Below are 16647 nucleotides of genomic sequence, written 5' to 3' on the forward strand. Positions count from 1 at the left end.
TGAAATTCAACTTGTTCTGTCTTTGAAATCTTTAGAATGCTGGAGGAGATCAAACAGAAGTATAGTGGACTTCAGCTGCAGAATGAAGATGTGTATATGGCCACTAAGTTTGCAGACTTTATTCAAATGGCTGTCAGAAAACTCAGGGGAGAAGACAAAGAAGAAGAGTTAGTCATTGATTACGTAAGACATCATTGATTACTTTGTCTTTATTGCTTGTTGTTTCTTGGTTGTTTTGGAGATAGGCAATGCATTTTGTTAGGCTGCTTGATGCGGTAGGAAGAACAAGCAAGTATTTGGGCATATGAGCTCTTCTTCGTGGCTTTTTTCTGCAAGTTTTATGTATTTGCATTTCAGAATGGAAGTATATGTGTAATGTGACTCATGTTGTTCCTGAAACTGGGAGACCAGGAACATGCAGTAGAGTAGTTCACACAAGCACCCCCCCAGTGCAGTATCCTGCTAATATATTTCAGTCAGAATAGTTGCAGACCTTCTGCTTTCCTGAGACAAACAGTGCTAGACTTTTCTCCTAAGAGTTTGTTAGAAAACTTTGTGTGAAAGGTGTAGGGTGTGTTTTTGAAGACATTAAGCAAGTCAAGATTGCTTGAACTTGGGGAATTTGCTTGAGCTGGGCATTTGTTTGAAGTTCTGCACCTCTTCAGGACCAATCTGATCCAGGTTTAGTGTTGGTTTGAAGATAGAGACCCAGTGATAAAAAATACAGAAATCCACTTAACTATCTCAGAGTGTGGGTACTGGTGTTCAGGAAGAATATGACTTCTATTTCATTTTACCCTTTTGACTGTTCTTAATAGCCATATATATATCCTAAAATGCAGCTGAAAGTTAGTTATCAGTATCAAAAGCTATCTTCTGTTGTTAGGCTACATTAAAATGTTATATTTTAAGTACTAAAATATTTATTTCTTGTGTGTTTCACTCTTAGATTTCAAAAGATGTGAACAACATGACTGTGAAGATGCCATACCAATGTTTCATAAATGGACAATTTATAAATGCTGATGATGGAAAAACATATGACACCGTAAATCCAACAGATGGATCAGTGAGTAATTTCTAAGTATGATCAATATCAGTTTATTTCAGTCTGCTTTTGAACAAATGTAAGACACTAACTGAATATTATTGGGTTCAAAACCATACAGTACAAATTTAAGAACCCCCTAAATAAATCTGAAATTTTTAATTTACTTGTCAATCTGTATATTCTTCAGTTTTTGTGTGTCAGTCAAGCATCACAGTAAATATTATCTAATTCCACTTCAACTATTATATGCCAATCTGCATACCCAGCTGTTTGTTTTACTTTGATTTCATACTTGTTTGGCTTTGCAAAGGCTTTGCAAACAAAAAAGGCTAAGGTTTAGTTGCTAAAGAAGTATTTCTATTAGCATATTATATACGTTTCCTGTCGTCATCAACTTCTTTTTTTTTTTTTTTTTAACAAGCATGATGTCTTAGGGCAAATGTGACTTTAAAATGTCCCTTTAAATTCCCAGTAAGAGAAATGACTTTTCAGTAGGAAAATAGTTTCACTTCATCCTCTTGAAGGTACTGAATCTTGGTTGAGCAACTGTTAAGTAAGAATTACAAATAAGAGGAGTGACCCTGATGTCTGCATATGCTATTGCAATTCTGGAGTAATGAAATTCCACTGAAATCAGTGGCACAGATTTTACGAGGATTGGAAGCCAGAATCTAGTACTTTCCTTGTAACTCATGGAATGGAATAAAAATCATAACAATTTTGTGTTAGGCTTTAAAATATAATAATTATGGTATATAATCGTTACAAAATACTGTGTTTATATGGTGGTTCATGATAACAGAAGCTGCATTCCAGAGAAATGGAACATGCAGGAGTCATTTTAGCATGTTTAGATATTAGATGATAATACCACATATTAGGGCTTTCCACTTTTGTCACATCTGATTGATTTTACATATGAAAAGAGGGTGAAATCCAGTGGGATGATGCTCCTTGGTGCTGAAGGAAAAAAAGAAGAGATCTAGGGATCAGGGTCCCTGCACTGTCCTCCAAACTCGGCCACCATTAGTTGTGTCTGAACTTTTTGGAACCTGACTCACCCATGACGACTGACGGGGCTTGAGGATATCAAGTATTTTCTTACACCCAGTCAAAAAGTTTAAGAGGAAGGAGTAACTCCATGCATCCCAGCCTTTCAGTCTGAGCTAACACATTGCTACCTTGTCCCAGGTAATAGCCAGTGTATCTTCTGCTTCGTTGGCTGATGTTGACAAAGCAGTGGCAGCAGCGAAAGAGGCATTCGAAAATGGTGAATGGGGAAGAATGAACGCACGGGAAAGAGGGCGGCTCATGTACAGGTATGTAAAGGGTGGCATTGTGTTTGTTTAGTTTCCTTAAAGCTAATTATTTTGTTCCTCTGAAGAATTGTAACATACTTTACCTGAATGTGATGGATACTCATAATCCCATTTTCAGTGTTACTGGACTACCTACCTTTTCATCTCCTAGTTTACTGCAGCGCACTGGCCTGAGATCGTAGCTGAGGCCTGAACCTTTCTTGTGCCCAGGTAGAATCTCAGTAGCTCTCTCTCACTATCAGGAGGAGACCTGGGTTCCCTAGCCAGTGATCACTTCACTATTGACTGAAACTTTGGCAGTCTCTTTGAGAAATTCTGACCCTCCAGTTGAAACCATATTAACATGAAGAATTTTTATTTGTAAATGGAAACAAAGAATTGGAAGAAAAGGACTTTAAAATAGCTGATGGCTTAATTTAATCTATATGCTTTCCTCCCTCTATTGCAAGGATTGAGAATTCACTTGTAAAGTCCAAATCCTTCCGTATAGGTGAGGCTAAGTTTTCAAGGCAGAGTCTAACTAGGTTGAGTAGGCAGAGACTTTTGACCCAGCAAACCCTGCCTATATCTGCACTACATACAGTAAACTTATAACCACATTGCCACTGATTTTGAAATAGACTGCAACTGATGCTAGATTTTCTAGGAGCATATCTCAGCATACTTCTCACTTGCTTAAAGAGCCAGCCTAGGAGCTGTTTTGTGGTCTGTTCTGGAATAATTGTCCTGTGTACAAAAAGTCTAAGCTGAATCCTACATTTATCTGAGACATTGCCAGCTGTGTACTTCTCGTTTATCTGTTTTGTTGCATCAACCCTAGATCATACCTGGTTCTCTTTTTGGGCTGTGTTATTATTGTTTCAGGAGGTAAACAGAGGTCACACTCAGTGAATGGCATTTTAGTGGTGGCTTCTGATCCTAGGAGGGCAATAGGTGATTTTGGCAAGATGCTCGTGCTAGCCAGATATTGCCAGGATGTTACTGGAGGCAGCTGACAAAAGCACAGATATTGCGTATTCCCCGTATGCAGCATGATGCTTCTGGTGCCAAATGGCAAGCATAGGGAGAACATCATCGTCTTGCAAACCTGGGATGACTAGAAGCTCCAGAGCTTTCCTATGAAAGAAACCTCTTTCATGGAGCCGTATGAAGAGCTTTCGCTGCTTTTTCAGTTCTGGGACATGTGAATGTATGAGAAGAGTAGAGATTATTAGAGAAGCAGATTGCTACCCCCGACTGCCACAGTTAGCTCCTACGATGATGGAAAATCAATTGTCAACACTGAGGAGGAGATGTATTAGGCAAATTCTGTTCCTATACGGTATGTGGAGAGCTTAGTTACTATTCTTGACATAGCAGTTGGCTTCAAGGAAATTGGGGGCTTGAACTGAGCTGAAAGCATGGAGAATTTCCTGTCCTGAGGAACTCATGAAGGAGTAGGTCCTATGTGTCTGACACATTTTTTTCTTCAGGCTGTAGTCAGTCAGAAAGGCAGGTTCTTCAGCATTACTGCTGGAGGTCCTGGCAAGGCCATTTATGTTGAGGAGACTGGATATTTATCTCTATGGAAGAGAAGGATTTTCCCTTCAAAAGTCTTGTCTTCAGTAGTGTGCTCATACTCACTGCTATTTTAAGCCTTTATTTCACTGCGTCAGGAGGCTATCCCTGGACACGAGAATGCACAGCAGAAGCAGGATCAGTTACACAGTGAGCACCTGCAGGATGGCAGTAGACAGCGCATTTGGCTGACGAGGCAAGATAACACTGTCTGGCCGTTCTGGGGGGCGTAGGGGTGGGTCCCTGCCATTCCTTTAACTGCAGCACACTGCTTTCTGTATAACATCTGCAAAGATAGGAAACTGAAGATCCAGCTGGTTCACAGGTTGGGGGTATGCAACTAGAAGATGACCCTGGCACCATAAGGCTGGGTTTAGCCAAGCAAGACAGTAAGGAATAGGGAATCCATTGTGTGTCTGTGCTCTGAGAGCTGAAGAAGAGGAGCATGGGGAAATGTAACGCTGCACTTAAGATACATGGGTCTGTGCACTGCAGTAGTGTGTGCAGCAGATCATTTATTATCACATTAAAATGGCTGTAAGAGTTTTTACTTTATTGAATGCCTGGAATGTAAATTCTCCCCCTCTCTTTTATCATACTCCTATGCACCAAATAGAAGTAAAAAAAGTATTAAAGAATGCCTCGTGTTTGACAAGACATAGCAGGAATCTTAGCAATAAAGAGTGAAAAGAAAACTGAAAATTCTGCTTATCTCATAAAGTATGGGCTCAAACAGAACTGGCGATCTCTAGAGTACCAATTCCACCTATGTTGTAGTTGCATGGGTGCAGACTGAACAGGGAAGATCTACCCTGGCACGCCATTATTCCAGGAGTTCGTGACGAGTGAGAAGTCTGTAGCTACAAAAGGTTGGGAAAAGGGCTGCAGGCCTGTAAAAGAACATCGAATAACCATCACAGCACGAAATAGGCAAGTCAGAACTCACATTAAAATTAAATACAGCCTTTCACTTAAATCTTTCACAAGTGTACCTGGATTCAAAGCATGTATAAACTTGGTTTTAAATTGTATTAGGAAGGTAGGGAACTTGAGTGCCCAAGTTTACTCTGCCCTGAAGATACACTTTTAAGGTCTTAAAACTATTGCTCTGTTTAACACTTGAAAGGTTTTACAAGCATAACTATGTTGGTTAGGCATATGGAAAATATAACTCCCCTAAACTACATACATTATTCCAGTTGATGACCTGGATTAAACTCTTCACTGCCTAGGGAGGGAGCTCTCTAAGACAGCTATACCAGAATATTTATTTTGCAAACCATTCCGAGTATGAATTAAGGCTCTCTTTGGTCCACATTATTTCAAATGAGGCCCCTTTTTCTCCGGCCCCTATTCAAACTAGAGTTTTTCAGTGCCACACTGGAGAGAAGGTTTGTGCCATTAAAGCCCCTAGCTCTGCTGCTGTGTCTTAAGGAATCATCAATAGAAGACACTAGCCATGAGTTTAAAGGGACATTCTCCTTTGCCCCTGGCGTGGCATATCCCATCTTTTACACACTAGTGCTAATGCCCTGGCCTGTAGCTGGCACTCCAAGATACAGTTAAAACAGGTATCAAAGAGCATTTTTCCACCTTTTTACCAGTGTTTTAAATGGGCAGAATTTGCTAAATGGAAAAAATAGGTTGCATGCCCCTCTTCAAATATTCCTTACAGGATCTAAAAGGCACTCAGTTAACCTCTCAGAATCACATGAGGACATTGGTTATACATCTGAGTACCAAAACACAGACTGAAGCTTAAGAAAAGCCTTGATATGTCTGTTTCACGGTAATATGAGAGCTCTAACTAAGACCTAGGTGTGTACATTGATTCATGCAAACAGACCTTTCTGCCTGAACGGCGTCTGACTAAAATTACAAGAGCTCCTCACAAGTATAGGTGATCTGTCTGCATAGATGCCTGCCTGAGACACTTCTGTAGCTACTATTAAGTTATGGTTTTTATTGTGGATATGCTCACAGTCTTACTTGTACCTCACCATCTTGCTTCACTGATCTAACAGATGGATAACTGAGGCCTCGGGAGACGACAGGCCAGATTTTTGAAAGTACCAAGACATGTTAAATGCAATTTGCATTACACCTTGGGATCTGCATCTTTATATATCCAGGTGCCTTTGAAGCATCTAGCATTAAGTAATTTGTCCAAGCTCAGACAATACAAAGTGGTATAATGAAGCTAGCTTTCCGAAATCTAAGCTAGGACCATAAGTACTTCTCAGCATTTTTGATTACTTGATATTTTTAATGTTATTGTGAATTTGTTTTCTGACTTACTGGTCTGATTTTCTATAATAAGTTCCTCATAGTACAAGAAAAAAAGTGGGTACAGTATTCTAATGATTATTATATTTACAAGATCATAATTGAAAAATCGAGTGACATTTTCAGAGACCACTTCCTCATCCCGTTACTCCTACAGTCAATGTGAAGACATTTTCAGACTTTAGCAGGCATTTGTTCAAGTTCTTACTGATATTAATGACTGATGGTCCCAACGCTGCACTACTAAATTCTGGGGAAATGTTATTTTAGTTACATTTTTTTGCCCTACCAAATCTCACTTTAGGCTGCCAGCAGTTAGATGTCACCTCTCTTTGATGTGTATTTGTTATGTTTTGATTAAAGACTTGCAGACCTGATGGAAGAACATCAAGAAGAGTTAGCGACAATAGAATCTATCGACTCAGGAGCTGTCTACACATTAGCTTTGAAGACCCATGTAGGAATGTCTGTACAAACATTCAGATACTTTGCTGGATGGTGTGACAAAATTCAGGCAAGTGAATGTGTAAAGGAAGAAATGAATGACAGTGCTTCTGTGCACATTCTTTGCTGACACTGTCCCAAAAAGCAGTGTTAGCAAAGGTAATCAAGGAATCCAAAAATAAATTAGAATTTTACCTAAAATAAGTCTCCCTGACAATACAAAAGAAGCACAGTCTACTTCCAACTGGAGAATGTGGATTTAGAGTCTGACTCTAAATATCTAATTATATATCTAATAATATCTAAGTAGTTGAAGTATCATAGTGTATATGCATTTTTAGTCAGCTTTTGATTATTCATGGATCAGAATGTCCTTGCGGTGGCTCAGCTGTGCTGTAGGTGCAGAGACACATGAGCTATGTTATGTCCTAACCAAGGCTGGTGAGTTTGCTTGGTGCCATAGCACATGGCTCAGGTTCAATAACATTTCCTCAAGTATCTTTAAGCTCCCCAATCAAGAATGTCATTTGGCTTTCTTTTCTTCATTATATCCTCACTTTATGTTCTTGCATACCTTTGTTAGCTGTGCTTTTGTTCTATCCAACTGATAACCAAGAGTTGACTACAGTACCTGTAGCAGGAAATTACACAGTAGCAGCATCCCTGACCCTCTCTCTGGTGCACAACTGCTTCTGCACAACATTCTTATATGGCAATGGTATTTTTAACAGAAATGGTTAAATGGCACATTTGAGATTTATAAAAAGATCCCACCTCTTTCTTTCAGGGTGCTACAATTCCAATTAACCAGGCCCGGCCAAACCATAATCTAACATTCACCAAAAAAGAACCAATAGGGTAAGCATCACTTTTTTTGTTCCTAGTGACAGTCTTGACCAATAGAAAAGCCATGCAAAAAGTGCTATCAAAAATATAATCTTTCTGTGTTTTTCCCCACCTTCAGCGTGTGTGCAATTGTTATTCCCTGGAATTACCCACTGATGATGCTTGCATGGAAGAGCGCAGCCTGCTTGGCTGCAGGCAACACGTTGGTTCTCAAACCAGCTCAGGTAAAAACACGGAGGAATGGCTCCAGGCCTTCAGTATTTGTTCAGGCAAAGCAGTTCAGCCATTCTATTTGATTTCATCCATAGGTTGAGCTGTCATATGTTGTAAAGCTCATGTAAAGTAATATAAATTGTCATGATGATACAAGGTACCGATTGGCTTTGCTTCTGCTCTGACGCTACTCTCATTTTCAAAAATTAGTTTCTGTCTTCTGTTTCTTTCTTGGTGTTTGTGTTGCATGGTGCTTTTGTTAGGGAGGTGGACATAAACTCAAAATACTATTACTGCATATGAACAGAATACATTCCTTTTTCTTCAGAAGCCATCATTTTTAATTCATCAGTATTTTGAGGAAGAAGAAGATGGATATTGTATCAAAATTAAGAAGTACAGAATGTAAAAGATATCATCACACATTTAACTAAAACAGAAGACCTAATACAAATGTTTCCACTTAGGTCACACCACTGACTTCCTTAAAGTTTGCAGAACTCTCAGCTAAAGCTGGATTTCCTAAGGGCGTTATAAATATTCTGCCTGGTTCAGGTAAAAAACTTTAACTAATCATTTTCCTGGAACTAGGTCATGCTGAAACTGGTGAACTAGCATTTTACTTCTGCAGATCGGCATGCATAAGTGTATGCTGCATGGCCTTATCTTCATTCCTAGTAGGCTGGCATATATGTTACACAGCAATTTCACATATTCCCAGAAAAGAACTGGGAAAATCTGTAGATCACATGGCTCTAGCTAATGATAACAGCCCTTGGCTTACCCACCTCCAAGTTCACACAGATAGCATTAACACTCTGAAAAAGAATTTATTTACAGAGAAGCATGTTGTCCTTCCTTGTAAGACTTCTTTTTTTTTCCTAATCTTACCATCACATGGAAGTATTACTGCATTTAAATGTGACTGTGAAACCTACAGCAAGCTGACAAGATGCTTACTGATCAGTATCAATAAATTATGGTCCACACTGCCTTACCTGATGACACTATCCTCCTCTTTCCCCTAAGGAAAGAAAGTGACAAGGTAACCGTATGGGTGAAGCTTTGTTACAAATTAAGTTATTCTACCTACAGTGAACTATTAGGGAGAAAGTTCTTTAGACCAGAGAGATGGGGAAATTTGGAGCCATTCATGTAGTTTACGTTAACTAGTATGAGACTCTGATGCTGATATAAATAAAGCTGTAAATGTAAGTAAGGATGTGATATTGTGCTTGATTCACCTATTATTAGCTGTTTCTGTATTACAGTGCCACTACTGGGGTAGTAGAAATTGCGTATGTGCTGCCCAGTTAAGCTGTTTTCCTCATCCCACTAGGTGGCTTAGTGGGACAGCACTTGTCTGAACATCCAGATGTTCGCAAAGTCGGATTCACTGGTTCAACGCCAACTGGTAAAAAGATCATGGAGAGGTATTCTTAGCATAAGATTCATAAATAAACACTGTTGTTCCAAACTGTCTTATTAACTAGATCTTGCATGTAGCAGTAATACAGTAAGACAGTAATACAGAAGCATAACTATGTATGGTCATTTATGTAGAATTCTGCTTAAGTCTCTTTATTGGAAAATAGAGAGAAGTTTGTGCTATACGTTTTCACTAGATTTGATTAAAGCAAAATAATGGATTTAGCTATTTAAAGCTTGTTTTTACATAATTATTTATGATTTTTCCAGTGCAGCCACTAATCTGAAGAAAGTTTCTCTTGAACTTGGTGGTAAATCGCCATTGATCATATTCAATGACTGTGAACTTGACAGAGCCGTAAAAATGGTAAGTTACAAAGAAAACTATATTCAAAGCCTTCATGATACATCCTCACAATATTGCAATATTCTTATTGAATTGCCAAAAAGTGCAGCAGGGACCCTTTCATAAAATTTCATGCAATCTGTTAAAAAGCAGACTCTTTTTCTACAGGATGTTTCTCTGTGCCAGCACAATTAAACCTTTAATGCTCCATCAAAAAGCCAGAGATCTGTACTACAAGAAGTATACATTGAAAAATACAACCAAGTAAGGAAATATAGGTGGAAAATATTTTCACCAGCCAAGTTTATACATTAAAAGTGATTTCTGTCAAAATTTGATACTCAAAAAAAACTTCAAATACAAAAGCCTGAAAAGTGAGCCAAAATATAGTGAGCTCCATACTGCCATATAGTGCTTTGTAATTCACCATCACTATAACCTCCACCTTCCTGACCAGCTATAACTTGTTTAAAATTTTTAAATAATTTGTGCAAACAAGAAATTCAGTAGATTTAAGGAGCTTATTTCCTGTTCACGTGTACTGATTCATCAAAATGATAACAAATACAGTTTGCTCACTAAGAACAAAACAAAGGTCTCCCACACACTACTTACCCATACTGCTAATTCCATGAATTCATTGAACTGGCTTAAGCAGTTCTGCTACCAGGAAGAAGCTATTATGCATTTTTCCCACTTTTAGACCCTCTTTTGGGAGCACAATAGTTTGTGTGACTGCGCAGTGAAGTATACGTGGAAAATAATAAAAGCTGACACATAGCAATCAGCGGCCTGCTTGGCCCCACCAATGCTCTCAGCTGGAGAAGAAAGGGAATGATGCAGAGGTTTGCCTGAGATATAAGTGACATTAACGGCTTTTAGTGACTGTGAAACAATGTGTTTTGGCTATGCTCTTGACACTAGCACATGATTCCAATCATACCTACTAGTGCCAGAGCTAGTCTAGGTCACTACCTAGACCTTTGCAGCAGCCAGAAAACAAGCATTTAGAAGTTTTAGTTGTCCTAGTTGTCCTGCCCTTTCTTCCCCCACCTCCCCACTCCCCTGAAAAAACAGTGGCAGGCATCAGTTCTTGGTAAGTACAAAGCAACAAACAGCACAGGGTGTGAATCCGCATTCTTGAAATAGGAGCTTCTCTGCAGATTAGAATGGGATAACGCTGACCCAGTTACATACAACTATCAACACAAGCAATATTGCTCGGTGGATTAGCACAGTTTTATATTCATCGGTCTTGCTGTCAGCCCGCTTCTTTGTGATGCTGCAGCCAGTGTTTCTGTGGAAGGCTGATGGAAATGGAAAGAGCAGTGCAAATGGGTTCATCCTGAGCCATTTGTCTCCATAGAAGAGTGTTTGCTGGTTATAAGACTAGTCTGCTTCTTGCACTGATGATGTCTGTTTAAATAAAGCATTACATTTGAGGGCAACCCAAGTGAACAGAACGAAAGGGAGAATGAACAAAAAGATGCATATATTAATGTGTTGTTTTCCCTGATCAGGGTATGGGAGCAGTATATTTCAACAAAGGAGAAAACTGCATTGCTGCTGGCAGGCTGTTTGTGGAAGAATCAATCCATGATGAATTCGTTGGAAAAGTGGTAAGATATTTAAGGACTAATGTTTAAGTAGATACTTTCCTACAGCACAAAGATCCACTAGTTTTATAGACACGTACATTTCTTGTTATTTTTAGTTGTTTAACTTCTCATTACTGCTTATGATAGGCAATGCTGCTTCCAATGAAGCTTTTACCAGGTTGAAAGGGAGGCATTGAAGGGAGATATTTTCATCAGAAATGCACAGATAAGAGACATAGTAGATATTGTACCATCAGTGATATTTCATATTTGACTAGGAAAGCAAGATTTAAAAAAAAATCACTGAACTTACGTCAGTGTGATCAAAGACTGCTTGAAGTTTAAAAAAAAGGCATATTGGAAGCATAGCTAGAATCATACAATTGTCATTATTAAAAATCCAGTAGTCACCCCAGTAGTTATAGTACCATTGCAGAATTCATTTATCTAGCTCAAGAAAAGGAAATTATTGTGATAGCTCATTCACCACCAGTAAAAGGTAACCTTTTACATGTGTATCTTAATAGCAGAAGAGAATGAATGCATGAAAACAGCATCAAAAACTTTCAGAAGTAACCAGCAATTGAGGGCATCAAGCATAAGACACTTTATAAAGCATCATTTTAGAAAGCAATGAGCATTTTATCTTCTAAAAATTCAGTCCTTTCTTGGGGCCAAACTTCATAGCACAAGCAATGAAGCATCCAGAATCACTGGTTACTTTAACAACTGTTTATTTGCTACATTATGTAACTTCATTTTAATTGGATAATCCATAGGTAGAAGAAATAAAAAAGATGAAAATTGGTGACCCACTTGATAGATCTACAGATCATGGTCCACAAAATCACAAAGCACATTTGGAAAAGTTGCTGCAATATTGTGAAACTGGAGTAAAAGAAGGTGCCACTCTAGTATATGGAGGAAGACAAGTAAATAGACCAGGTAAAATACTACCCAAAGGTGTTTGGAATTCTTACACTTTAAATAAAATGTGGTTGTCTCTGCTGCATTAAATAAAGAGTAGCAGTATTGTGGAACAGTACCAGGTAAGCCCAGGATGAGACTTGAAAACTCCCGTATTAAGAGAAGTTGTGCAACTGAAGCATAGCATATGAAGTTGACTCAGAATCCAGTGCTGTTACTTGTGGGGCACTGAGATCTTTTCTGCAACATTGTTGAACTAGCAAGAGCGTAAGTATAGTTGTAGCTAATTACATTGACAAAACACTAAAGCTGTTTGGGATACCTTGCTTGCGGAGTCGGCATCAGGAATTATGATCAAAAGCATTTTTTGCTATGTAAAGAATGCTAAGTTTGATGGGCAGGCATAAGAGAAAACATTTTCTCGTGGACATCTGTCCTGTATCAGTAACGAAGGAGAAACATTTGCATCAGTTTCAAAACATAACGATTGTGTACCCAAAGAAAATGAAAGAGAAAATTTGTAGCTATAGGGAATCAATGGAATAAATTTAATGAGAAATCTTATGGAAGGGAAGGCAAATATACAAAATCTCAAAATACATTGATTTTACCCACTCGCACGCAAATACACTCACACACCCAGATGTGAGTGTAGAAGAGGTCTGGCCAGAACCGGTGTGCAACACAGGGACAGCAAGGGATGCCTACTGTGAAGTCCTCACTCTGACTCTTGGGCTTTTCCTCATTAGCAATGATTAACTAGGTTTTGGACAGGTCTTTTACACCCAATAGAAATCAACAGCTGTCATGGACTGGCCCTTTACCTCAGAATTTTGCTTACTTCAGTCTCCATAAATCTTAGGCAAAGTTGCTGCCCATCACATGTTTTTTCGTGTTTGGAACATACAGATCTTTATGGCTACAGTCCTGTTGACACCTTTAACCTTGCTGCCACCTTCCTGCCTGAGTCCAGGGTCTTCCATTGGGAAGTTGCCTGGCTGTGGGGTGCTGGCCTTCTAGTCTTGATATGAACAACACACATTACTGCTGTGATCAGTACAGGCCATTTTTTTAACCCTTGTTCTGCTGCTTCTTTAGTGCTCACACACATGCATTGCCATTCATACGTATTACTTCATATCAATCTTAGTATTCTGTTTCAAGTCTCAACATGCCTATGACTTGGGCTCACCTCAAAGTATGGAAAAGAGATGGCCTAGACAATACAAACCAAGAAGTATTTTGTCCGTGCTCAAATGATGCCCTATCCTCTGTTTAGGTTTCTTCATGGAACCCACAGTATTCACAGATGTTGAAGACCATATGTATATTGCCCAGGAAGAATCCTTTGGTCCTGTGATGGTAATTTCTAAATTTAAAAATGGGTATGTTCTCTTCTGGTTACTATTAGAAACATTATTTTCTCATTTTCACTCAAAATGTAAAAATAATATTATCAGAGTGTCCAGTAGTATGATTTTGTTAAATCTTGTAAGACCAGGCTGAATCCTTAGATTTTTTTCCAGCTAAATCTTAAGTAAACACACTTTGGGGGACATCCTTCTCCATGTCAACACAAAATCAATGCTATAGCAGTGCAGTAGGGGATACTATGCAACCCTAAATGCCACCTCTTAGAAACATTTCATTGAATATTGAGTCTTATTACTGAAGGTGACGTGATTATTGCAATAGCCTGATCAAATTACAAAACATGTATTTTTCCAATGGAATTGCTTATTCTTCTCATTGTCGCAAAGGACTGCATAACATTGTTGTGCATTATATAACACTGGCACATTACTGTTATAGATGAAAATCGCTCTATATATTTTGTAGACTGCCAGTTTTAATGGCTTTCATTCCAAATCATAGGAATTAATTTTACGCACAGATTAAATAAAAAAATCTATATATAAATGTCATATAACTATTTCCACCAGATTTCATTTTTCTGCAGTTTGAAAATGCAGTTAAGGACTGACCACATAGACAACCCTTCACATCTATAAATTATGTATGATAAGCAACTATATTAGTAATAAGAGACTATATTAAGTGTTTTGATTTTTTAAATTACTGTGGATTTTGAAGCTGTATGGAGCTGAAATACATAAAGAAAATAGCACTCTAGACATGGCCTGAAAAGATGCGTCACAATAGAAGCCTTAGTTTCAGCATTTATTCTGCACTAACTTGTAAAGTGGGGCCAGTTTTTAGCAAACCGATTCATAATCTGCTGCATAGCTCTGCTTTACAAGTATTTTTGTGTTGCTCTATTCCCCATCTTGTACTGCAGCTGCACGAAGATGGTATGCATGATGCAACTTTTCTTTCGACATTTCTCAGTGTAAATCTTAACCATTGAAATGTAAACTTATAAACTTTACAAGTTTGAAGCAATGGTATGAATTTCCATAAATCTGATGGATTGATGCACACATTAGTACTTACTAAATGATGTGGTTTAAGAAGCGAACTGGAAAGAAAAAGTATGAAATTGAAATTGACAGTGGAAGGTTGTTAACACCTGTGTATTTTACCTACCAGCAATTAAATCAATTCTTTCCCCCCATAGAGATGTTGATGGAGTGCTAAGAAGGGCAAATTCCACAGAATATGGTTTAGCTTCCGGAGTTTTCACGAGAGACATAAGCAAAGCTCTCTATATAAGTGAAAAGCTAGAAGCTGGAACAGTTTTTATTAACACGTACAACAAAACCGATGTCGCTGCACCATTTGGTGGATTTAAACAATCTGGCTTTGGAAAAGATTTAGGTAAGTTGTCCCCCGTTTTTCATCAGACAGTCCAAATCAATGAAAAAAAAAAGTTTCCCTGTGAACAGCACAGCTAGTAAATCTGAGCTATGGGTATGTGCCCTGCATCTCCTATGTTCCTCCAATTGCAGTGAGCTAGTTCCTCTCTGCTCCCATCCCTACAGAATTCCTGCCTCAGTACCTCCAGCTCACCCTTTCCCGTACATTTCCTAAATACCTTGATGGCACACAGAATATTCCTTTCCAATTTCTCTTGAAGTGGTCAAATTACAGCTTGTCCAGAGCTGTGTACAAGCTACCAGCTGCTGTCAAGCAACGAAGGTATGGGCCAGAGTCTCCTTTCCTTTCCCTCAGAAAGAACACTAACTTACATCTCTTGTAAGAACATGGGAAATTCTTTTCTTTATTATGCCTTAAAATGTGATAAAAAATTGCCATGGGGCCCAGAGCAAGACTGCATAAAACTTGTTTCTTTCAGAAAACAGTTTAAAAAAAGCCAGATCTAGTCTGTCAAAGAAGCTTTACAAGTCTATACAGATCAAGCCCCATAGCAAAGAAAAGTTCAAGAGAAGTTTTTTCGTTGTGACACAAGAGATTTTCCCTTTGGAATCTATAACAAGTATCAAACATTTCCTGAAACCATAATTATTAATATTATCAGGGGAAAAAAAAAGAAAAATAATTAAGAGTCTTCACACAGAATCTATACCTAGAGATGTAACCTATTCTAGGCAAATCAAACTCCTTCAAATTCCACTATGAGCCACAACGACCATCTAGAAATTGCTGCTGTTTAATCCCACACATTTTTAAATTCCAGCTCCTTTTTTTTTCCCCACATTTGTTGGCTTTGGCCCTTCCTTGTCAAACCAGTTCTGTAGATCTCAGCAGGAGGGTAAATTAATCAGTTTGTCATTTTTCCTTAAGGACTCAAAGTGTTGGCTAGTGTTGTGAATTTTTGTAATAGGGCTAAAGGTTGACAACATTCTCTCATTTAGCTGCTATTCTAATTGGTTAATATTGTGCTCTTACAGGTGAAGAAGCTCTTCATGAATATCTCAGAACCAAAGCTGTCACTGTGGAATATTAAAGCAACTGTCTCACTTGGAAAGTAAACTGGCTGAGTTGTAGTCTTATGGACTCCATGAAGCCCAGGATATGCTGTCCAAAGTGGTAAAACTAACAAACAAATACACCCAATCCATGCACAAATTTATATAAATCAGGTCCAGATTTTAGTCTCACTGAAAGATGAAAACATTTGACCATTAATCGGAAGTTATTTAAATTATCCAGCAACAGTAACAGTTATTAGCACAAGCAGGAAAAAGAAAGTGGGCTTTTTTTTTTTTTTAGTACAACTGAAGAATGTGTTCTCACATGCCTACTTTTATATTTGCATGAACATATTATTTACATAATCATTTTAAATCTTTAATCATAAGGCTTTTCTCAAAGTTGAACTAAAATATATTATGTCATTTTTGCTAAAAACTGGTTCAAGTTTTACAGTAGCAATCAAACATTCTGCTCTGGTGATTCTTCAGCAGTACAGAAAACCTTCGTGCCATAAGAAGTAAATAAATGCAAGAAAGTGCACTTACTATGATCTTTGTATAGTACATACAGAGTTCAACACTGGTGTTAAACTATGCATATCAAGCTAAAATTACTGAAAATATTTTCTATCTTTTTGTTGATACAGAACGTGTGATCTGCCTGCAATTTGAAAGGTGGTTACATTAACAGATTAAAATCACTTTTTGTGTCTGTGCACATGGACTGTTATCACTGTTTTATATAGAATGCTTATTCATATTTCCTACTTTCATTTTTTCTAATCTCTGGAAAAAT

The 16647-nt window shown here is 38.2% G+C and overlaps 1 protein-coding gene across 5 annotated transcripts in view; it reads left to right on the forward strand.

The window, feature by feature from the left end:
- Positions 1-16569, forward strand: part of ALDH1L2 (aldehyde dehydrogenase 1 family member L2) — a 39186-nt gene extending 22617 nt beyond the window's left edge. For all 5 annotated transcript variants that reach the window (XM_026117943.2, XM_064513516.1, XM_064513519.1 and 2 more), the window contains 14 exons: positions 36-183; positions 950-1069; positions 2243-2370; positions 6577-6727; positions 7445-7515; positions 7622-7727; positions 8184-8271; positions 9056-9149; positions 9415-9511; positions 11011-11109; positions 11868-12033; positions 13295-13400; positions 14594-14793; positions 15828-16569. In XM_026117943.2, the coding sequence (XP_025973728.2) occupies positions 36-183; positions 950-1069; positions 2243-2370; positions 6577-6727; positions 7445-7515; positions 7622-7727; positions 8184-8271; positions 9056-9149; positions 9415-9511; positions 11011-11109; positions 11868-12033; positions 13295-13400; positions 14594-14793; positions 15828-15883 (1630 nt within the window). In that variant the 3' untranslated portion in view covers positions 15884-16569. The remainder of the gene's footprint in view (positions 1-35; positions 184-949; positions 1070-2242; positions 2371-6576; positions 6728-7444; positions 7516-7621; positions 7728-8183; positions 8272-9055; positions 9150-9414; positions 9512-11010; positions 11110-11867; positions 12034-13294; positions 13401-14593; positions 14794-15827) is intronic.
- The last annotated feature ends 78 nt before the right edge of the window (positions 16570-16647 follow it).

Source organism: Dromaius novaehollandiae, chromosome 1, assembly GCF_036370855.1.
Source record: "Dromaius novaehollandiae isolate bDroNov1 chromosome 1, bDroNov1.hap1, whole genome shotgun sequence".
Classification (NCBI taxonomy): domain Eukaryota; kingdom Metazoa; phylum Chordata; class Aves; order Casuariiformes; family Dromaiidae; genus Dromaius; species Dromaius novaehollandiae.